This window comes from Pundamilia nyererei, unplaced genomic scaffold, assembly GCF_000239375.1.
Source record: "Pundamilia nyererei isolate P.nyererei 1_Seehausen unplaced genomic scaffold, PunNye1.0 scaffold00046, whole genome shotgun sequence".
Classification (NCBI taxonomy): Eukaryota; Metazoa; Chordata; class Actinopteri; order Cichliformes; family Cichlidae; genus Pundamilia; species Pundamilia nyererei.
This window is the reverse complement of record NW_005187447.1, coordinates 350,692-375,585: the sequence shown is the minus strand read 5'-3', so window position 1 is coordinate 375,585 and position 24,894 is coordinate 350,692. Positions and strand designations below refer to the sequence as shown.

Here is a 24,894-nt window from a genome sequence, read left to right as displayed (position 1 = left end):
TTTGGGACCTTCACCCATCCGTAGACAAGATAGGTTCCAGTTTTATTAGCTGTGAAGATGTCATATCTTCCCAGCTGATCGGTCACTACAGAAGAAATGGAAATATCTCCCATTAATACAAGGCAACATTTACATCTGATGCGATTTTGGAAGCAGCTGAAATCTAAACGACACTTACTTTTTAGTTTGCAAGTCATGATGACTTTTGATGTGTCACTCAGTGCTGGAGCATCCTGTAGATAGATTAGTTATAAATATAAGTGAACGAACATATCAATGACAATTCATATATGGAAGACTTTCCATTACTGATATGAAGTGTTTCTTACCTGGTTCCATGAGGGTTTGAACAGAAAATAATGAAGGATGAAGCCCGCAGCCAGAGCCACAACTATCCCTGCCATGAAAGTCAGTGCACACTTAATCAAGCCATGTGAACCTCTGGGCTGAAGACTGTCTTCCATACAGTCTGTCTGGATTTTCACCTCCACTAGTTTATCCTGCTGTTCTGCCTGTTGTCTGTCCATATTGAGTGAAGTGTTTACTTGCTGTGTGCTGCTCTTAATATAGCCCATTTCTTCCCACGTACAGACAGTGAAAGTGGGAATCCCGAGCTCAATTCCCGCCCCATGCAATAAAAAGCAAATAGAAAGGGACAAGGGAATCCCTTTACACCCACGCATAAGAGCTGGTTTAATGATTACCCTTTTTCTTTTTCTGTTTTTGTTTACGGCAGTTTATTTTGGCTATCTGCCAAACTCTATCAGGATCCAAAAAACATGTGGTTGACGTCTCCTTAGTGGAATGAGAAAACGAAAAAGCCAATGTTTTGTACTTGTTTAATTTGGAATTTTCCATTCTATAAAACCAGAGGATGACATAAAAGATTAATGGGATTTTTTAAAATCTCTTTTTTGTGCACTGTTGCAAGTCAAAGTAAAAAAAAAAAGTAATTATACAATTGTGTGTTATTTCTGAATTTAATACAGTTCTGCATTACAGGACAATATAAAGTGATATTGGAGTGCCTCACATCCAACAATACGAATGTACTGCATCTCCACTAGTAGTGTCAGTGTCAGTACAGACATTTAAGCAAGAAAAGATTAAAAGTGTAGCTACTTTGGCTAATTCATGTTCACAGTAAGCATCTGCTGATGTTACCCCCAATTCCACACCTGCTTGAAGCTGGAAAGGCATGTAGGTCTGACTGTCTACAAATGGAAATAAATTTAGCCTTGTGGCACACGCTCTAGTTTTACTGTGTTGTGCTGTTGTGCGCATGTGATATGCAAGACTGGGAATGTTCTGTGCTTTTATTATAGCCTATGCATATCAGTTTGTCTATATTTATAACCAAGATTAAGCTTAGATCGCCTCTTATGATCTGCTAATGAAGAGTTTACATACTTGTTATGAACAGATGTATTGCTATTGAGCTTCTGGGATGCCGTTATGTCCGGTTGTGAAATGATTAAATGGTGAAATGATCATTACTGGATATTTTGAATTTAATTGTGGAAAAACTGACTCACATCCCTACTGCAGCTTTGTAAAGACCTGTGAAGACCTGCAAAGACGGATGCAATTAGTTATTGTCACCTGAAGACTGGGAAAGGAGACGATTGTGAAATGATCTCTGGTGGAGAAAATAAAGGAGATTATTGTGAAATGATAAAAGGGATATTAGTCAGATATTTAGCATTTAATTCTGGAAAACTTGACTTATATCCAGGTTGTATGTGGGAATAATTGTAAAGGCCTGTTTACTGTACATGCTCGATGCCAGTTTGGTATTTTTCTTGCACTTTGAAGCTCCTGTCACCTCTGGTGTCTCCTATGACACTAGTCTAATATATGCACTGCATGTAGTGTGAATTATGTCACAGAATTAACGATTCAGTGAGATTGCACAATGACACTTGGCAGGAAGCATGTATTTCTTATACATGCACTGTCTTGTCTTTTGGCTTCACCTGTTTCACTCAAGTCCACATTTTAAAAAAAAAAAAAAAAAAAAGCTCGACTGAAACAAAGATAAACAAGAACACGAAAATGGTATTTCCATCTCTCTCTCAGTCTCAGTCTGTTTTAGGTTTTCTGTTTCACCTATTTACCAGGAAATTCCTCCAACAGAGAAACTGACTGCATTTACATCACATCGTGTTATTGTTCCACCCACGTGTACAAAGGGGTAGCTCTTGCATCAGCATTGTTTTATACCTTTTGGCCTTATTCCAACTAGTAAGGTTGGGTCACAAGCTTTAAGACTTGACTGAAGCTACAGACACACACACATGCATGCACGTACGCACACAGACAAGAACTCCTTGTTTGTCTGGCTGTTAATGCATCCCAGACTTCTGCACTTCCTTATCACATTTGTGTCTCCTCAGTTTCATTGACGATCAGATGAGAGGTTACGTCAGGTTTCACACAGCCTTTTACAGATTTCCTAAGTAAATCCTCAGGGGAAATTAGGCTGTATTCAAGTTTCAAAACACACAGTATAAAAATACAGCAGGCTGGTTACATATTGTATATTACAAATATTCAATTCAATTCAATTTTATTTATATAGCGCCAAATCGCAACAAAAGTCACCTCAAGGCGCTTCATTCCCCTTTATTTTACGTGTGCCACTTTTCCATGAAATCTCATTCGTGTTACAACGTGCAGAATTTCAGTAACCAGAGAAAATGAAACTTGCTCCAGTCTATCAGACAGTGTGGTTAGACAGCTAACCAAACTGACATCATGCATTTCTGGTAACATGTGCCATAACCATGCCCGAAGCGAGCTGTAAGGTCACAGAGGAAAGTGTCACCTAGTTGTGTTTAGAGCTGTCACAGAGTAGCCTCCTGTGTGTAGGAGTTGTGAGAGCACATGGTTTGTGTGTGAAGCAGCATACCATTTGATGAGACAAAGCAATCTCCATTAACTCATTTCCCAAACTGCACATTCTCACTTCCTCTACTCATGTCGTAGTTCCTCCCACCGAAGATGTGAGAAGAGGAGGTGAAGAAGAGACACAAGGAGCAATTGTTGAAATTAAATATCCTTGTCTGGGAGCCATCAGCTTAAGCAGTGTCAGTTATATAATAACTACCTCTCTCCTCTGATTTCCAGATGCATTTTAGGAAATGAAACATCTTTCAACATGATGTATTGAAAGTGGGTCATAGACACGAGAACAGAGGACAGGAGGAGTTAAATAACAAAGGTGCTTTGTCACCATCCATAGGAAATATACAAAAGAGTAAAGGCGAATGGCTGACAACATGTTAAACATGCATACTGTGGGCTTTATGAAGTCTACTGCTGTGATAACAGGCCTGGGTTAGTTATCACTTTACAGAAATCACTGATTATGCTGCATGTTTTCAATAATTGCAGGCAGAGTAAAGATTTAAAATTTGGGGTAATCAATAGATAATAAGTGTCTTTGTTTTTGTGAAAATGAAAAGTTAGTTTGGAGCCTGCAACAGGGTTGTGGCAGCAGCATGATGCTGGAACCAAACATTCAGGTAAGGCTAGTAAACAGGAAAGTAGTAGCTGTAAGCGAGGCAAACCTGAAGCTGACCTGTGAGCATTTCTCATTGTGTGAGCTCACGGAATAATCTGACAAGGTGTGGTTGCACAAACCGGAGATCATATACTGTGGGCGTTGTAGGCGGTAAATGAGATTACGAAACTGAGGTGTCATATCCAGGGACCAGGAAGAAAACGAGAGGAAATTATACCCTAAAATAGAATGACAGAAGATTAAAACAAGACCGGACTCCTCTGGAAGCATGAGACTGATCATGAGCATGATTCAAGTTGTGGTAATTTCAAGGTTTTTTCAGTTAAATGGCCGAGACCAGAACAGAAATGAATCACCATAAATGGAGCACAGGCCTCTTTACTTATTTTCAGTTTCAAACCACAAATATTTAGATCACATCTTAAAAGAAGCGATGTGAACAAGTTTGGGGGCATTTGCAATACATATGCATAATTCAACGATCACAAATAGCAAATGTTCATCTAGGAGTTAAGTTGGGGTGACATTTACACACAGGCTTGTGGAGAATCCTTTACCTTATGTTGCAAGCATACAAAACTACAGAAAGTTGTATGCATTTCCATCTGGGTCAGTCATGCTGCAAGGACAAGAAATTCTTTGCTGTCAAAGCAAAAATGAATGGACTTTTGAAATATTTGAAATGGGCCGGGCTTGCGGGGTTGGAAAAGAGTGTCTGCATAGTCTCATTGTTTGCACTATTGATAACAAGCACAGAAAGTGACAGGCTACAACTATTTACCCACAGTTTCTGCCAAACAAAGTGGTTGAGATTAATTGGCTTTCACTAAAATGAATTGGTTGGCATTCAAAGATAAATTACATTGTATGTTATGCTGAGTTCATAAGTTCTTATGACTATTTCATGACTCCCACCATGGCCGAGTCATAGAGAGTAGGGCAGATCATTTATTTATGCAGTTACAGTTTATTTTCACTAAAGGTAGCTTACTTTATTTCTCCCCTCCAAAAAAGACTAAATCTGTATTTCACATTCTTACAATTCATAAGAAAATACAACATCGATTGTTAGCTGCTTATTGCATGTGTGTTCTAGAAATTTAAAACCCAGTTTAAAGACAAGAAGTCATTTTTGATGTTTTCAACTAGGCAGGTTTGACCAATGTACAGTACGCAAGGCATTAATGAGGCTATTGTGTGGCAGAAAATTATGAAACTCTTTTTCACAATAAATGTTCCAAGAATACTGTATCATTTGTCATGATCTGCACGCTTCATCAGCTAATTGTGATGAAACTACAAAGCCTTCCTGTTGCATTAACTCTGCAATACTGTTAATTCTGTTTCTGATCCCTGAAACTGCAGTGAGCTCTGCAGCAGAGCTGGCCCTCCTGGCATTCATCATAATGTTTGTTTAGAAACTGCACTTGAGGAATCATTCTTGAAATGTGGCTTGTGTCAACAGAGGCATTCATGGAGAAGCTGAATATGGCTTTTTACTGTACTAGTAAAAACTGAATGTATTAAAACACTAGAACTGCCAGCGGGGGTCATTTTGACCGCGTCCCACAACAACAGCAGCAGTGATTTCTTAAAGAAGTTGTTAATTTTCATCTATTTTTTTATTATGAATAAAATTTGACAAAAATACATATTTAAGATTAAACGTTAGGGGTTTCATTAGTTTAACAACTTACTTAGACTCATTCTTATACTCCATCTCACCCAATCCCTACCGTCTTAGTCTGTCACATCAATTGTCTGGATGTCCTTCACTGCTTCTATGAATCTTCTCTGTGGTCTTCCTATTTTCATTCCACCTTTCAGCTCCATAAACACCATCTTTTTCCACCTCAGCCTTGTCTGAGGTGGAGGTTGCAGAGGTTGAGGTCAAAGCAAGTGCAATATCTCCAAATCATACATCATAGCAGGTGTCACTACCATCTTGCAAACCTTCCCTTTCACTCTTGCTGTCCTTTTGTGACAAATCACACCTCCGCCCATCTCCCCTCCAGTTCTAGTTTATCTCACACACACCAAAATTTTCTGTGTAACCAATAAACTCATTTTAGGAAAAGTCGTAAAACATGAGATGATAAAGTTTTATTTTAATAGAGTCGCATAATTTTTTAAATGCTGATGATCTGATGAATGTGGTTAACGGTCCATTTTCAAATGTTTTGGTCTGATATTTAAAATATGTTATGTTTTAAAACATATGATCAAAAACAGTTAAACTAGTAAACTGTTAATAAAAAGTTAAATTAAACATAATAACCTTTTAAATATAATCGACCTTATTCCAGCTGAGGCTTTCTTGTGTCAGGCAAGATCTAAGTGCACCACAGTAATCCAGTCACCATGGAATAACCCAATGAATGACACAGATAGAAATGTATTGAGCTTTGATTCACAGTACAAATAAACATACATATAAAAAAAATTAAAGAAATCATACAAAAGTATTTTTTGTATGATTTTACAGACAAAATTATTGGTCTGATAAAGATTTAGTTGGAAACTGGGCTTTCTGGAAGAGTTAGCAAACTTAGGTGAGAGGGGGAAACAGCAACAAAATCTAGGTAGCAAAGATCTCAAAGTACATCAATGACTCAGAAGCACAGAACCTTTAAAAACATGTTTTTAAATTACATTCAGTAGTATATCAAAACCTGTTAACTACACTGAATTTCCTAATGCCAATGTTCATATTAAGTCATGAAGCACACAGGCACACAGAGATGTTTGTGGCTTCTTGACGTAACTGTTAAAAAGAAAATCTGAGTAAATAGTTCACAACCAAAACTAACAGCAACTATTCAAAGGTCACTTAACCAAAGTGGCAACTTTTGACAAATTTTCTATTAGCATGCTACCTGTAGGGAAAACCTGTTGTTAACTTGAAACCACCATGGAGTAATTGCTGACCACACAGGGATTTACCCTGTACCCTCTCTGAAGACCCAATTTTAGCCATACAGTCAACAAGGCTTTTTTTTAAGAGCGCTGTTTTGTAATGAATCTCTGACCTGAAGTGGACAGGGTAAAATGAGTAGTTCTACTGGAAACCTTTGACATTCTCATGTCCCTCTCTAACATTTGACCAAGGTGATATACCTGCCAAACTCATAAGGCTGCGACTTGTGGTTCACACTGCCTGTAAAGATTTGTTTGCTGCACACAGTTGCTGCAAAACAATGCAAGCAGATCTGTGCAACCACACTAAAGTACTTCAGGTTGCATGCTATATTACTAAAAGCTGGCATGTGAACAACAATTCTAGTAACATGCCAAGTGTAACGCTTACTTTTTTTTTGACATTTTAGATCACTGACACATGCACCAAGACTCCTCAACCAACACAGGCAGGGTTAGTAAGCAAGTACAAAGGATCCAAGTTGAATCATAATGAAATTCAGCCTAAAGGAATCACCAAAATCTTTGTTTTTTTCTCTGCACGAGTCATATGAATTCAAATGAGCCTCTCCCGTGGCCCTGCTCTGATGTACCTGCATGTAATCTGTTTTATTGAGGTTATAGATCACAGATGTCACACGCAAAAGAAGGCTTGCCCTTGGTCTTTGAACTCATCAGTTTTCACAAGCTTCTAACTGACAAAGTCTGGCATGCTACAAGTAAGTATGTAAAGATAAACCACTCAGTAATTGGAAATTAGGTGTTCTTTTGTTGTTTGTTTTGTTAGAATTACATTTAATAAACAATAAAGTTCCTAAATCAAAGAGTTGCACTGATGGGTTTCATGGATTTACAACGGCAAGCGAAGCGCTTCTTTATAATGAAGGAGAAAGAAGGTGCTGTGTTGGCTGTATGTGACTTACAATGTAAAATGAATATGACACCTCTGGTATCAGGAGTATAATTAGATTGGAAGGTAAGCTGTCTAACCGACAAGTGTGACTTAATTTAGAAATGTAACTTAAATTCATATTTGTATTAATTACAGTGCTTCCATTGACGCCTTTAGCTTTTACTTGATGTCCCTAATACTTTCTGTGGTCACAGAGTTCAGTACCTGCAAATCTGTGGTGGCAGACCACAATGCTACCTGCAAGCCTCATGAAGGCAAACCTGTATGAGATTAAGTATGAGATTAAGAGCATATGTGTGGAATTTACCGGGGATAAAAATATGAAAAACAATTCTCTGAGTAGTCAAAGTGAAAAACAAAGAAAAAAAACTAACAACAACAAAAACGTTCTTTCTCACCCAAAGCGTCAAAGCTGTATTTTTGTCCCACACACTAATATGACATGCAGTATTTTGGAAAGGTTATAGACTGTGTTTTATCTGTGATCTCGTCTTCAGCAGACAAACAGGGCTTCCTTTTTCTTTATACATATATGGTAAAGCTCAACAGCGCTATACGAATTGTTTTTTACCATCTTTGTGAGGATGATGACATTTCATCTGCGCTGCCTTTCGACCACTTTCCAATGCAAAGCGGTGTGTGTAAACCAATAACAGATTGGTTGACACTTTGAAGCATGTGTCAAAGAGCAGGTAGTTCTCGCTCACACAGAAAAAGAGGCAATTTTAGTTCACTTTTAACTCAGATATACTCCAGTTTTGTTTGTTTTTTTTGATTACTTAATTACGTACATTTAGAGCACTCTATAAAAACAATGGATTATCTTACTGTACTCTATGTCGTCGGCCATTTTTAATTCATTGTACTGGATACTGGATCACCGGGTTTATGTGGCTGGATGTCTTTCGCAGTCATCACAAACCTACTGAACTTTAATCTCACTGTGAAATTATTTACCTGAATGTTGTTTTATGATGTCAATTTATTGCAGTTGTGTTCAAAGGTTCATGTCAACCTGAAAACTAGAAATTAAGCATCCAGAACATGATGCAATAGTTCGCTACTTTAAAAGAGAGGTGAAAATAATGGAAACATCTTAGACTCCAATAAAGTGCCATTTCTTGAGCTTGTATGAGTTTAGAGTGACTTTAAGTTATGGGGACTTTTTTTTTTTATTTGCTAATAGCAACTGTCTTTAGAGATTTGTCAGAAAGGTGCGAATAACAAAAAAAAAGTCTTTGGTGAGTGGCATTTATGCGGAAAAAACCTTTGTCATAATGAGATGGTCAGGGAGAAGGTCAAACTGCTTGGAGCTAAAAGAAAGGCTGTTGTAGGTGAGATTATGACTGTTTACTACTGCACTGAGAAGAAAGAAAATCTCAGAGTTGTCAAACCTTGAGGTGGATGGATTTGCAGGCGACCATTTCACTTTCAATTTTTGTCAGCAAAGAGCATCCGAAGGCATAAATGGCAAAGACTCACCAATGCCAGAGAGCTAAAGCATAGAATTACAGATCCTGAGCCATTGACTTGTCCCATGGGCATTATTTAAGGAGGAGATGTTACACACAAAGAAACCCGTATGAGAGATTTCTGACAGCACAAAAGAGATGTGTTAGTCCTTTTTGAGGCTGTTGTACCATTGATGTTGTTACACTGACAAATGTACACAGTGCTGGAGAGGGGCACAACTGTTTAGCAGTTTAGCTGTGTGGTGAAGCATTCACTTTAGTGTAAACCTAATTTAAGATTCTTGCTTTTTGTATGACTTTTCATTGCATACCATTATTTGGCATTTGACCAGTGCTTTTGGAAATGCCCTTTGTTATTAAAGCTGTAATTATGTCAAACCGTATGCTATATACTATATACTATAATTATATGCAAATATAGTTGGATTTGATCCATGCATTCACGTTGTTTATGTCATATTATGGCCAACACAGCAGACTCATCAGACCGGGTAGTATTTTTTTCAAATCTTCTGTCCAATTTTTGTGAGTCCAAGCAAACTGGAGCCTCAGTTCCCATTCTTAGCTTGCAGGAGTGGTACCCAGTGTGCGCTTCTGCATATCTTGGTTGAGTTACTGTTGCCTTACGGTCCAGTTTGAAGGAGTGTGGCCTCTCTTGTCTGACTTCTGTAAACAACAACAAGGCATTTTTGCCGAGATAAATACTGACTGAACTGGATTTTTTTTTCTGCTCTCTGTAATCCTGGAGATGGTTGTATGGGAAAATCCCAGTAGCCGCAGTTTCTGAAATACTCAGTCCAGCCAGTCTGGCACCAACAACCATGTTATGCTCCATGCCTTCTTGCAGTAACAAGAAGCTGAACATAATAAATAGTAGGTGTGTAAAATAACTAGCTGGAGTCATTCCTAAATTACTGCTGAGGTCCTACAATTAACTAAAAGGAATTTCCTTTTGCTGAAGCTTCATGAATCAGCACACATCCATAGTGTCAAACTAGCTAGTATTAACACAGCAGGCTGGTTATAGCATAACACAGTGGGGAATTCCACTTCTTGGTGCTTGTGACGTATGTGTTGCAACCTGTTGCTTGTCACGTGCATCCCTTTATGGACAAACGTTTATTAGCTTCTAACATTTTTTTCTCTAAACCATAAAACTAAAGTGGAATCCCCAGCCACTAGCTCTGGACGTTTTTGGCCTTCTGCAAGTTGCTGAGTGCGGCTGTATCATTTGAGACAGCCATCCTCTTAAATGTGACGTAGCTCAGTTTGTCTTTCTACAGTAGCGACAAAACATCAAAGCTCTGCAAAACAAATATTATGACAGGTAATTCTCTAAAACTATGGTGAATGTTGTAAACAAGTCACTCACCATTTACAAGGATATGATGCACAGTGACTGTTTTTGTTTAGACATAAAAAATGGGTTTTAAATTAAGAAGGGGCAAGGGTCTACGCAATTATCACACTACATATCCAACTTCTATGTACAAACTTTAACAAAAAATAATAATAAGCAGGAGAAGTCCATTAAACACTGATAATGACATAATACATTTCTATTCATGCAAAAAGAATGAGAAAGGGTATAAAGGTTTCTTTGTTGCAAGCACTTTTCATTTCATTGTGAGGAAATTCCCCAACTGAATGCTATTGGTGGTTGACAATACCTGTCTATCAGGTTTCCTAAGAACCATCCAAACAGTGTCAGTTGATTTTAGTCTCTATAGTTTTGTTACTAATCAATTTGTGTGTTTCACTTCTGCATATCACAATGAATTTTGGTACTTTTCCCTGTTATATAATGGCATTGCCTTAACTTAAACAGACACACGAGTTGCTAACCTGCAGTTCAACCCTTCAAATTGTCTTTGCTTTGCTCAGAATCACCAGAATCTAGGTGATCCAGACTGGGCACAGATTCTGTATACTTTTACTCCACCTATGAGCGGTTTAATGTTTTTAAAGATTAAAAAAAATACATATAATGCTATATTTCCATCTGCTGATTTAATCAGACATGACAAACTGACTGCAAATGGTGTTACATGAAGAATTTCAATTTCTCACACTTAGTTTCAGGCTAAAAATAACCTCAGAGACGCAATCGATGGTCCCACTGTTCATGTTTAAACTTGCTGCGGCTTCTTCTGATTTCCTAACAGCGTGATGAAAGGATTGAGTGATGAAATTTTCCACAAAAACATCTCGGAATGTTTCAAGTCTTTCAACTGCCGTATGTGATGGAAAGCCTATTGTTCTATTAATAGATGAGACGGGAGCTAGTAATAGGAAAGCCAAGCTGAGAATTTCCGGACATTAAGCTGAGATGGAAAAAAATGCTAATAATAATTAAAATCCAATTCAACCGTTAAACTGTAATGTGCATGCACGGGGACTAGGGAGCACGTGTTAGAAAGTTGCTGAATAGACTCTTCTTGCCTGACCAGGTAAGACTTCCATTATGGTAGTTTATGAGAAAGGGCTGTAATCCAGTTTAAGGAAGTGATTCCACTATTATTTCAATTTTATTTCAATGCTACGTGACTCCCTGGTACACATTACAAATGTGCGCTTTAATAAGGAAGTTGCATTAAACTTTTGTCAAAAAAAAAAAAGTGTGCTCTTATATAATAAAAAAAAGATCATCACTGATAGAAACAAATGATGTAGCCAGTCTGTCTGAGCTACAGTTTGAGCTTGTATGTGTTTCGCTCTAAGTACTGAACATCTTTACAAATAAAATTGTAATCATAAGAGACAAAAATAACCACAGCCTCACCACAGCTATTGCTATTTGCATCCTCAAGCACAGCAACTGAGTGATGCTAATCTTTATTTAGACAGCTCTTTTGATCTCTCTAACCTAACTTCTATTATTACCTCATCCAGATGTTCTAACTAATAACGAACCAATTTCCAATCTTCCTTTATTGCAGCATTTCATCTGCAGAGGAGTGGTTTATTGACAGAGCGTTGGGAGCAATCCAACCGGAAACAAGGCTTATGAAGGTTATTAATCATCTTTTTATGGCCTCTGACACATCTCCGTCTTTGCCCTGTTAGACCTTTTTACTACAGAATGCACCATTAGTATTAAAGAAAACGTAATGCATTGTTTTAAATCATATTTATCTGATAGAGTTTAGTTTTTTCTTGTCGAGGAGAAGTCATGGAGTTCCCCAAGGTGCTGTGCACTTTTAACATTATACATGCTTCCCTATTAGGATACATAAGGGACTATTAGAATACATGGCATAAATTCCAATTTGTTTGCAGATGATATCCAGTTGTATTCATCCATGAGCCCACATGACAGGGTGGACTATTTCTTTTTAGCAGGTTGTTATAAATGCTCCTAGAAAAGTCTCCAGTTTTTCCACAACAAGATCAAGAGTACCAAAAGAGGATCACAGAGAGATATCTCTCTCATATAAGCTTCTCTTCGGTGCTTCCTGTTAAATAAGAACTGAATTTAAAAACCCTGCGACGGACTGGCGACCTGTCCAGGGTGTACCCCGCCTCTCGCCCTATGACAGGTGGGATAGGCTCCAGCACCCCCAGCGACCCTGAAAAGGAGAAGCGGAAGCGTATGGATGGATGGATGGAATTTAAAAACCACTTTAAAGTCCGAAACGGGATTCCTCTTTGCAACATTTTATGCTGACAGAGCACAAAGGTCTCGGAGTGCAGGCTGGTGGTTCCCAGAGATTGTCAATGTAAAATAGGAGGCTCACTCAAATCTCACTTTCACTCTGATTATGAAATTAATATTTGAATTTTGTCACGGCTGGGGCAGCAGTCGTGTGGAGATGAGAAGGAGGATCCAAGTAGCAGACAGCGGCGGTGATGTGAGTGAGTTTATTTACAGTGCACAAAACATAACAAAAGCAAGGGCTGAACTAAAAATAAACCTAAACTGGGAGAAACTAAAAAAACAAACCTGAAAACATAAGGACACCGGAAGATACACGGAAATGGCACAGAGAGGGCAGGGCAGGGCAGACAAACCGATGAAGAACACAGGCAGGCACACACTATAAATACAACCAAAGGAAACGAGGCACAGAAGAGGGGAACACAGCTGAACCTAGTTAGAAACAAACCTTCAAAGTAAAACAGGAAACTCGGGGGCACGAACAGAGCACAGGGGGAAGACACAGGTAGGGATAATTAAAACAAGAGAACCAAACCCAAAGAACTAATATAAAATCAGAATAAACTGAAAAATAATAACAATAAACTCATAACGCTGGGTCACTGACCCAGGACCATGTCAAATTTTGAAATTCTCCCAAGATTATCTTATTTATAGATGTTGCTCAGTTAGGCCTTGGACTTTAGTTACATTCATGCAACATATATGCTTCTGTTCTCTGTCAAGATGACACTTCTTCAACGATAGCATTCCAGTGTGTGATTTATTTCTGCTTTTACTGCACTGGCAGTGTCATCGAGATCACTGTTATGCTGAAATGCAGCCCCAAACAGCGACAGGCCTTCGTGGTGTCTTACAGATAGCTGTAGATGCTCACTGTTGTACCTCCTCCGTACATACTGATGATGATTGGACTTCTGATCAGACCTGTGTTCATACATCAGCCTTTTCTCGCCGTTTCTCTTCCTGACAAATGGCTTCTCAAAGACCACCCTTCACTGACTCCTTTTCTGATGAGGCTTCAGTAAATAGTAGATGGATCAGCTGAAGGTTCAGATGCATTTCTCAGGTCCTACATCAGGTCTTTGCTGGAATTTGTCCTATTTCTTAAGGACATGACTTTCAGATACTGTTCATTTGCTGTAGGCCGTTTTTGGTTTTTAGGCCCGCCACTTTTTCTTCGTTCCTCCACTTGTCAAGTTTCCTCAGTATTTTTTTATTGCCCCCCATTTTGTTGAATTTTGCAACTTTTTCGGTTATTGGTTTTTTAGGGTTGGCTTTTTTGTTAAAAAAAAATTCCATTCTTTTTCTGCCAAATTGTGTTATCATTGTCATTATTTGTAGACTCAGCTAACAAAATTAATGATGCTTATGGATCAAATTATTTTTTGCTTTTGTGACAGGCTGATAGGAACAAAGTCCCGAAAGATACAATTTAAAGCTGAGTCTTAGCTAAGCTGTCTGTTATGTGTAGACAACATTTGTTCATTCCATGAGTTAGGTGTTTTTTATGCTTGAATGATTCATAGTTCAGTTCTAAGTGATTCGACAAACAAACAAAAAAACATTCCTCTAAAAATAGTCAGGTACAAGGACTGGACTGTAAATTAGTGAAAAAGCAAACAATGTCCAGCAACACTATTGTCTCTAAACCCACTTTTAAAAGTCACAGAAAGTCCAGCTGCTTGGAAGCAAAATATAAAGACGAGGTGGGGTCGAGACTTTTGCACAGTACCGTAGACCTCTAAGCTTAATGGGTTAAAGTGAGTTTGACACTCAAAGTGTAGAAAGTTCAGAAGTGTACATAAGTTGTGTCACATTAAGTCACTGGGTGACATGGAAAGGCTAGTTGTGCAATTCACTTTCACTTTTGGTTAAGCAAGGCTGAATTATCAGGTAATGATGATGAAACTGCTTACTCTCACAGGAGCCACATGTACACACAGAAAGGGAGGGGCAGAGCGAGAGTCGGAACGATCAAAACAAAGAAGTGAAGCTTATTGCAAAATGAATGGAAACCTTACAGGAGGTCGAAACCCTGGATTAAGTATGCATTGTTAAATCATGCAGCAGAAAATCCAGCTAAAACAAGAAGCCTCCTTTAGCTCAGTTTGCAATCATTCAAAGTATCACCAGTACCAGATCATTTGAAAACAAAAATGTAAACACAGTTGTTTTTTTTTCAGCCTGCATAAAATGTTTTATTTTAAAAAATCAAACCATCCAGTGTAAGCAAAAATGACACGAAATGTGACATTGCTTAAAACATTGTACGAGATGTTTTACAGTGTGCCAAACAATCATGAAATGTGGCTTCTTATTTTAAATATAATAGCTTAACTAATACACCACAATATGATGAACTTCAGTCAACACTTGGTCTGTGCTTTATGCATAATTTAAACACACACACACGCGCACACACGCACACACACAAATCCAAGGACTGTGCACACTGTAAGTGCATATACAATCAAAAAGTCCCATTACATTCATCTCCTCTCTGGTCTTTACTCTGAGAGGTCTGTGTGCCAGTGTAACTGCAGCATCATTTAGCCTGATAAGTAATAATCCATCACCACAAGCACAGAGTAGATTAGACAATGTCTAACAGCATGTAGGCAAAAAAGAGCCGCAAAAAAGGCTCTCCTGCATGTTTCTGCTGTAGTCGTGCTGGTATTATGACAGAAAATCCAACATAGAAATGTGTGAGGAATGTTTTTTTTGGCACACAGAAAGTTCACAGACTCAGATCGGAGCTACACAGGAGACAAATGCACCATAACAAATACATTCATTTGGTACAACAAACATTTATGTAAAAAAAATAATAATAACAACAACAACAATCTTCTATATATGAGTAAGCTGAATAACTTTGGTTTTGGATGCTGAAAAAGTCACTTTTTGGCACCAGGAAATGGAGATAAGCACGAGGAGTTTAAAAGGAAAAAGGAAAAACAATCAGTATTCGGTTCGTTTTCTGAATCAAACCATCAATGGTAAAAAATAAAAATAAATAAATAAATGGAGGATAAATCAATAAGAAAAATAACAGTCAGTTACAGCCTCAATCCGAATGGTTTAAGAATGGGAATCAGTATGGTCTTTGTGCATAAAAAATATGCTTATTCAAGAAGTCAAATACACTGTCTTTCTTTTTTTTGTTCTTTTCTTCTTCTTCTTTTTTTTTTAGCTATTTTGTGTTAACGAAAACAGATTGTGTCGCCACCAAAATCCACCAAGTTGCTCGTGCCCAGGGCTGCGCGCACACTGTAGAGATTTCACTGCAACCCTGGCTGAGGTGATTAAAGAAAACAAAAAGAGACTCTGTCAACACAACTCGTGTCATCAGCGTGAATCAGGCTTAGTGTGTCTGCTGTCACTTGGCAGATGAGCACAGCTCAGTGTCGAGTTTTCTTTTCATGCCAGCCAGTTCTGGTTTTGGTCTCCTGAAGGCACGTCTCGGCCCTCGTCAGAATTCACACCTTTTTCCCAGCAGATAGCTTAGGCCCACGGTCACATTCAAGACCTTGAAACCATCTATTTGGTTCAAGTCCAGACTAGACTTCGTGTTTGCCCTGAGATAAACTACGCTCTGGTGCCCCCTGCAGACATCTAACACATCTGAAACAGTCAGTGTGACGTTACTGACAACAGTATCATCCATCTTCAGCTGCAGTATCCCTGTGGTCACCATCCCATTTGTCAACGACTTGTAGCACACATCCATATACCAAATGTAGGGCCCCTTGCATGTGATGTCGATCTTATTTTTATCCGTATTTACATCCATTTTGTACTTGCTTGCAATTTCCTGAAACTCCAGTGTCATATTTCCTAGGGGGACTGAAAAATGAAAATACAATGTGAGACAAAGAGTGCAGCATGTTTTTTGGTTTTGTTTTTTAAGGTGAAAGCACGCTTTTTACTTGATATGACTTTCTGTAGTCTTTTTCAGTATCCCTGTGGGTGGGAAGATCAGAGCAGAAACTAAAGGTTTTATTTTTCTCACCTGTTATAGGTTCAAACTCTATGTGCACAATCGTGTCAGTTGACGTCTGCTGAGGAAAGAAAAAACGCAAAGATTAGAGGCTTATTGGGTTTCTAGATTTTCTTCGTTGCTCTTATTGCTCTCTGTGTGTTTTGTTTTGTTCTTTGTAAAGGTCACACAGCTCTGTTTTGCAATTTCTTGATGTTTCACTCTGGGAAGCACAAACTTGCTTGATACAGCGGTTAAGTGATGCGGTGTGAAAATAGACAGGCTGACAGAAACTAGGGAAAGTCTCACAGCAGCTTGATTAAAAACAGTAGTGAGAGTAGCATCTCAAGAATAAACAAGATGTCCTAAAAGTAGAACAAATGTTAGTCACTAATACAATCATCATTATACAGTAACCGTGCAGCTATTTCTATGCAGATTGTCAGTCATCCGGGTCAAAGAATATGGAGAGCCTCAAAAAGTGCGCCTATTCAGGTTGTCTCTCGGTTTAGCTTCGTCTTTTCCCCCTTTTTTGTGTCACTAATAAAGCTGTTTTCTCAAGCAAATCTCTGAAAGCCTTATGTTACTGTAGAATTTAAAATTAAAACTGAAAATCAAAAGTTAAACGCGGATCTTTAAGACACTACGCTGCATCCAGATGAACAGAATCAACTTTTTGGGATTTCCTGGATGACTATTCACGCCTCAAGGCATCGCTGTGATAACAAGCAACAGCACCTACTACTAGTACTACAACTACTGCACCAAATCAATCCACCTCTAATTCAATAATCTGGAATTTTGATAGCCCTGCGATACACTGGCGACCTGTCCAGGGCGTGCCCCGCCTCTCGCCCTATGACAGCTGCGATAGACTCCAGACACCCGAGACGCTGAATTGGACAAGCGGGAAAAAATGGATGGATGGATGGAATAGTAACACGCATCTCTCTCAAAGAGGAAAGCCGCAGACGCTTAAAATATAGCATCCACCTTATCGAGTTGAAACAGCATGACTTGATGCAGAGCCACGTGAAACGTTAGGTTACTTACTTTACACGTTTTATCAGCACATTTGAACACAACTTTTCTCTGTTTTAGCTGGTTCGATCAACTTTATGAAAAAAAAAACCCAGTCAGAGATAAGAGGTGCCACGACGGCGGTTATCAACTTTCTCTGTTATAAGTCAGGCTTTCTGCTTCAGCCTCTGCTGTGCATAAAGGGGGCGTCTGGTGCGTCATTTCACTCTTCTTCCGTTCAAAATTGACGGAACGAGTTCCGCCTACTTAAGTAGGAGATTTGATCAAATGATGTGATAAAAAATAAATAAATATTATTAGGCTTTTTTGTTTTTGTTTGTTTGTTTGCTTTAGCGGCAAAATGTGCCGAAAATAAGGGATCGATCATGCAGAAAATCGCTCTGGTGAACTGATGAGCTCATATATCTGCTGTTATCGCCCGCCACCGCTTAGTTTAATGTGACAGCTGCACATAAGGGTGAGAAGTGTTAGACCCGATGCATTTGAACATCACAGGGCATCTGTGTTCTCAGATGTCACGCTGTAGTGTACTCTAAATAAAGATAAGCGGAAAGCGCTTCAGTTTTGCGGGCAGATCAAAGACAAATTAATATTATCGGGTACAAATAGCCTAAAAAAAATAGTCTGAGCAGTTTTCTAATCTGTGCTGTACCACCTGCATTTCCAGCTGTGATTACCTAATGCAACCAGTTACTTACGCGGATAAAGGAAACTTTGCGAAAGTTATCTTAACTAATCTCGCTCCGTATAGTTCACTCAGACACAAAGGGAAACTTAAGATAGCAGCAGGAGCTTTTATAGTAACTTTCCAAACCTTATAGGACATTTTAGTTGTAACTTATATTTTAAACGTAGTTTGACAGTTTGTTTCTGCAGTCTCCTTTCCCTTCTGAGAACATGCAGTCCCCACACTATTGTAAGACATATTAATCATATTGAAATAACAATAGTGTAATAATAGTATCAAGCTTTCAAAAAGAGTTCCAGAGCTAGAAAACGTGTGGATAAACAGAGCTGCTTATAATATTAACTTTAAGTTGATAGATAAATGTGCATTAAGGAGTTTTACTCGGTATTGAACTGCAGGTGTTTAAAAAAATCATCCAAAGTGTTCTTAAAGACAAACCAAGTGTGCGCATCCTTGCCCACGAGCTCTCCACTTAACCTCTCCACTCACAGCGTACTCACATCCTTCGGGAAGTCCAAGTAAAGGAAAAGAGTGGCTATCAGGCAGGCGGCCACGACCACGTTCTGCACGGCGACCACCACCGCGAGTGTCCCTGTGCGCTTTCTCCGGTGGATCACACGACCTCTCTCAGCATCCATCATCCCCTGTTCCATCAGTGCTCTGAGCTCCCTGCAGGAGCTCAGCGAGGCTTTAAACGCAAGTGGGCAAGTGAAAAGGAGGGGAGTGACTGGAAGGAAATCGCTCACGGTCTTACCTTTATTGTGTCTGAGATCGTGTGGGTGGGGGGGTTGCAGCGCGCTCGTGCCATGTACACGCTGGGGATAGACGCACACGCGCACACGCTCACAACGTGAGAGAGAAGCAGGAGCGAAACCAGCGCACCGTGAGCTGATTGGCTGCCAGTGTGCCGATTTGCGCCAAGACGCTTGCGATCTTCTAACACAAAACGAGCCGAGTGAATCCTCCCACATTGTGTGCGCTTCAATCAATGTTCCCATAATATTCATCAGGGGGTTCTGAGAGATTTGAGCACGCTGAGGAAGAAAGAAAAAACATTGTTTCTGGGAAACGAGTGATGCAGTAATCTGGTGTCAGTGATAACGCACCTGATTAAACTAAATAAAGTAAAAAGATATTTTATTCAGCGTCTGTTTCGGGTCTCCCGGACTTAACTAATGAGCAGAGAAAGGATAGAAACGGCTGCTGCCACCTCTCAGTTCAATTTAAATCTAGTCTATTGCTCTACATGTGAGCAGACAATGGATGATGACGCTAACAAAGCTTTTAAGTTTTTTGGTTTTTTGTTATTTTGGGCAAAAGTGTGGGTTTTACTTTGAAATTGACGGAGACACATGTGTGCCTACCCTACCAAATTTGCAAATTTATCTTTGCAAGTCCTACATTTTTACAAATTATTCCACAAATACTACGATTATTATTATTTTTCTAACTAACCCTGGTCTGCACTGGTCTGCCTTTGCTGTGTCTGACGTGCGTGTAATTTCCAATATCGTCCTGAAAAAGTAAAGATTTGATGATGGCCTTATTAAAAAAAATAAAACAATGAACAATGCTATTTTTGTTGTATTTAGTATTGTCCATCTCTCTGAGGCCTATATGATCGAGCACTATTTGAAACACCGAAAGCAGACGAACTGTCTCAATTAGGTTAAATTAGAAGTGGCAACAGTTTGGGGTATTCAGAAAAGTGGTGTGGACGGAGATCCTCAGCATCCTTATTACTGACTTTTGAGATCCACATTAAAGAATTGAATAATAAACGGACTGGTTATTATACAGCGCTTTTCTATTCTCCTCGAGCATTCAAAGTGCTTTATTACAGCATTTAATAAAATTCACACACGCACCTTTTGCAACATCTAAGCGCTTTTTATCTAACATTCAAAAATATGAATGCATCACAGAGCAACTTGGGGTTCAGTATATGGCCCGTGGATACTTTGGGATGCAGATTGGAGCAGTCAGGGATCGAACCGCCAACCTGCTAATAAGAAAATAACAAACTATCTCCCATCACCCTCCCCGAATGAGAAGACTGATGAAGAAGCTGCTGAACTTGGCATAAAGATTGAGAGAAATGGGAAACAGCTTGGTGGCGGCGGTGGTTGGCGTGTGTGCGTGCCTTGGCCTCTACAGTGAGGGTATCTTGTAGCTCTTTAGTGCTGTGGGGGACATTTTGCTGAGATGGTTTAGAGTTCAATAGTCTACCAAGAAGTAAAGTTATTCTTAATTAATACAAAATCTTTACCTTAATACTGTCATTAGCGTTTCCTTCTTGATTGGTGTTGGTTTCAGTGACAATAACAATGGCCTTATTTGTAGAGCACAGCTTTCATGAAAAGGATGTGAATCATATGCCATGGCATTTACTAAACTGATCACTAGCAGTTGTTAGAGCGGTAACTTTCTCGCCATATATTTGGATGAATGATGTTGAATCAGTTTCGCACAGATGCATGAAGTTTCTGAAACACAATAAATGTGTCAAAGCGGGACAACAGTCTATATTGGTTTGCCCTTTGTCACTCTTCTTTAACTTTTTAAGTCTATAAACACTAGGCTCGGCACTTTTTCTATTTAAAATGGCAGGAAGTTTGAAAGCACGTTGTTTAATTCCACTCCTACAGTGAAAGCAGCCACATCCTCTTCCTCGTTCAGCTGACCCCGTCAGGGGTCGCAAGAAGAGATCATCTGCCTCCACCTCAACCTGTCCGCAGCATCCTCTTCTGTCACTCCAACACTCTACGTGCCCTGCTTCACTACATCCATAAATCTTCTTTTGGAAATCTCATTCATTGTGATCCACATGTTTGATTATTGCCAGGATTTTACACCAGATGGCCTTTTTCTTGATGCAACCCTTCCCATTTATCTGGGATTGGGACTGGCATTAGGGGTAACTGGCTTGTGACCGCTCCGGTTGCTGGGTTAAAGCAGTGTGCAGCAGTTATTTTAAAAGAATGCACCCCTACAAACAAACTATTATTGTGGTGTTGAAGTCTTAAAATAGCATATACCCTTTCACTGAGAAGGATTTTTTTTTTTGTTATGTTGAATTGATCTAAATCAATGACAGAAATGCTATTATTCCCATTCTCAGGCTGCTCTGGGGTCATTTTAATCCAGAAAGTCACTAAGCACAGCCAGTGGATTTATCATCTTGGGAGAACCACTCAACCTGTTTCTGTGTTTTCAGCCTTAGCACTAAGTTAATCTGACAGCCAGTGATTGTCACACATTTACAAGAGCGGCATTGATCAGCTCAACAAACTCTAAACTTCAAATGGCAAAATATTCTGACGAGAATACAAACTACTTAAAATGTAAAAAGAAAAATCAATGAATTCTTCTTTGCACTAAAAGTACACATCGACTTTTATGTGAAGCTTGAAGATGAGTCAAAATGCAGCGCATTTACTTCAATGTATGTCGATTTACCGCAAACTAGCCAGTGCGCAGTGTGCCTGGAGACCCCAAAGGTTTGGAGCCTACTTGATAGCCCACCACCTCATGTTGCTGCTACTGTTGTTTCCCCACAAAGTCATTCGTTTAGTTTGACTTCAAACTGTTGTGGTTTCCTTGCAAAATATCCTATGTCGCTAACCTCGCTGCCTCATTCAAAGAGTAATGTACAGTGTGCTTGTGGTACTTACAGTGACTCAGCTCTCACACTTTGCAGCTTTATCTTCATCTCCTACACATTTGGGTTTTGATATTCCTGTAATAGGTGTTGGGACTTCTGAAATGTTTGTGACATTCAGTGCCAAGTTTGCACTGAGAATCTATAAAATTACTAGATTATCCTAGGGGGACATCTAGTGTCAGCTGTCATGAGTTATAGGACTATTTATTGTACATTTGTTCACATTACCTTCACTGTAGGTACAGGTGACGCAACAAGCAGGAGAATAACTAAGCAGATGAGAGAAGTGAAAATTCAGGCTGCCTCGGGAAACTTGAGCTGCTCCTGTGTTAGAGCACGCTCTGCATCTCTGACATGACATGACCTGGCATGCCCCAACATGATAAACATTGTGGTTTTCATGAAGTTTCAATGTTTTGGTATATGTCCCAAGTAAAACACCTGCTTAGCATAAACGAAACAGGTGTCCTATATCATCTGACTTGTTGCACACACAAACACGGAAGATGCTGGATGTGACAGCAAGATGAGAAGGCAGCTGACGGTGAACACCTGCCTGTGGGAAAGGGGGGGACCTGCCACATGGTTTCACAATGAAGCGTCCGCCCTTGTGGGTACAGAAAGCACAACAAAACCAGACCAATCAAGGGTTTAAGACGACGCACTTGTAGACATTGTACCACCACTGCCAGGACTAACAAAGATGAGGTAAATGTCAAGTGATAACTATAAGTAACAGTGGTGAAAGATGATCTGTAACAGAAGCATATGTGCACATGGGGAAATCCATAACCAAAAGAACTGCGGCAGCATGCATCAGATTCAGAGGGATGAGGGCTTTTTTTCTTTTTTGGACAAGCTGGGTATTTCAAGTTCAGCTCTCAGAAGAATGAGAAAAGCTCATGAAGAGCAGTGCGATCATCAGAAGCCTACACACATCCTTTTACATCCCCCACCCTGGAACATTTCTTCTGAAAGAAAAAGCAAACAGAGATTAAATGCTTTCTTGCGTGTATATAAGGTGAAAAATTGAAAGCAAAAACACAAGTCAGACATATCACCTGCTCTTGAAGTCTTGACGGCATCGGAGGATCACAGAATAAAGGGGGATGGATGGTACTCACTTCTCACAGATGTGCTAACCACAACTGAAAATACCCCCCCACACACACTTTAATCATTAAAATACCCCCCTCTCTCCCCTCGATGTGTGCAAACTGCAGTTGCTCTATAAAACCCAATATCTATTAAAATCTAAGGTCACCATAAGTGAAACCAGCCTTTAATCAAAGCTATGGCACAAAAATCAGACAGCGTGACACAAACTGTTTTTTTTTTGACTAATATGGAACTGCTGCATTAAATTTGAACTACATTTAGGACATGAGAGGTGATTCAAATTTGAACAATTCAAAACAATCGTTTACAGAAAGTGAGACGAGGCAACACGAAAAACAAAACTAGTTATAATAAACTGAATGTTGGTGTGTTCCAGATATGACCTGTGACATATTTCAGGTCAAATCTGACTAAAAAAAAATATCCAAACTAGTAAGACTAAAGTGAAAGTCCCTTCCACACATCTGACCACAGGATTTGAACTTTCAAGTACTGAACACAGAGAAGAAAGTTTGCCTGAGAGAAATCGGAATTAAATAGACAATAGTTTATTGTTAAAGATGAACGAACACACACACACACACACACACACACACACCTGACCTCTGCATCATGATCCTTCGAGTCGGGCAAGTCAGTAGCTTTCTTATTTGTGACACAATGTGGCAGTTATTCATCTACACACACGCGTACCCCCGGACACAAACACACAGCTTTAACATCATTTAATTTATAATCCACAAATTTATATTCTTTTGTCTCATAATTCTACATCACTAGTTACTTTAGTTATGTACACAGAATTGAGTCAGTTCTCTATTTCTTCGAGTTATTTTTCAATTCGAGGAAAGGGAGAAAAACAAATCAGCTCAAAAAAATATTTTTTTTTAATTTCCTGTCATTTCTACAGAAAAACATTTTCAGTTTCCTGGACTGTAAACTCCAAGCTGCTTGAACCAACAACAACTCACAACAGGCTCAATTTAACATTCCCTCCTCCTTTCTCGAATATGTTCATCTCCATCCTTTCTCCTTAGCCGACTGTCAAGGAGAAGCGTGACCAGGAGAGAGGATTTGGCACAAGGCATGAGTGTCATCTAAACCAGTAGTAATAGAAGAAGCGGTCCTTACAGCAGATCACATCCTGTAGTGCACAACAGTCCTGAGAGAAAGTTTAAATGGTTAACGGTGACGCAGTTTCAACTCTTTGAATCCCATGATTTTGCACCTTTTAGAGAATCACTCGAGTGCAAGTGTTCAGCATTACAAAGAAGGGAAACGGGGGGAGAAACATTTATTCCACCCTGTCATTTTGCTGTCCCTTCTTTAAACACCAGAGCTGATCTGTTTGGTCACTCGTCTCCCTCCAGGTCCAGGCTGGAAAGTCTTGGCTTTTTTCCCCTCCCTTTCTCCTTTCCTTCCTTTTAAGGGTGTGGTAGGTTCATTCGGTCCTCTATTAGGGTGTTATCAGGGCCCTGTGCCTCCATGCACTGCTTTATGGTTTCTATAACTCCAGATAGACGCCTATCCAGGGCTGCAAGGTGTGGTTCAGCTAGGACTGGGTGAATGGGATCAAATGCCAGAGCCTGTCGCATGGCTGAGCTCAGAGCTCCACTTCGCAGCAGGTTTAATCTATTCCACGTGGACACACGAACCCTACCGAGAAAGGGAGAGACACTACAGTAGAAAAAAAACATAACCTGGTAAACAGGAAATTGTATTTGGGAATTCTCCGACTTACATGCAGCACTGGTAGAGTGGTGCAAGAATGCTTCGCTCGTCCAGAGCTGGGTTCCCGAAGCTGCACGAGGACATAAAAGAAAAATTACGAAAGATAAAAAAAAAAACCCAACATAAAGCACTTGAAACGCGCACACACACACACACACACACACACACACACACACACACACAC

The 24,894-nt window shown here is 39.5% G+C and overlaps 1 protein-coding gene across 2 annotated transcripts in view; it reads right to left on the bottom strand.

Moving 5' to 3' along the window:
- Nucleotides 1-23,142: 23,142 nt before the first annotated feature.
- Nucleotides 23,143-24,894, bottom strand: part of fam20b (FAM20B glycosaminoglycan xylosylkinase) — a 39,749-nt gene continuing 37,997 nt past the window's right edge. For both annotated transcript variants that reach the window (XM_005732202.1, XM_005732203.1), the window contains exons 8-9: nt 24,721-24,780; nt 23,143-24,635 (exon numbers count right to left, since the gene is read on the bottom strand). In XM_005732202.1, coding sequence (XP_005732259.1) covers nt 24,404-24,635; nt 24,721-24,780 — 292 coding nt within the window. In that variant the 3' untranslated portion in view covers nt 23,143-24,403. The remainder of the gene's footprint in view (nt 24,636-24,720; nt 24,781-24,894) is intronic.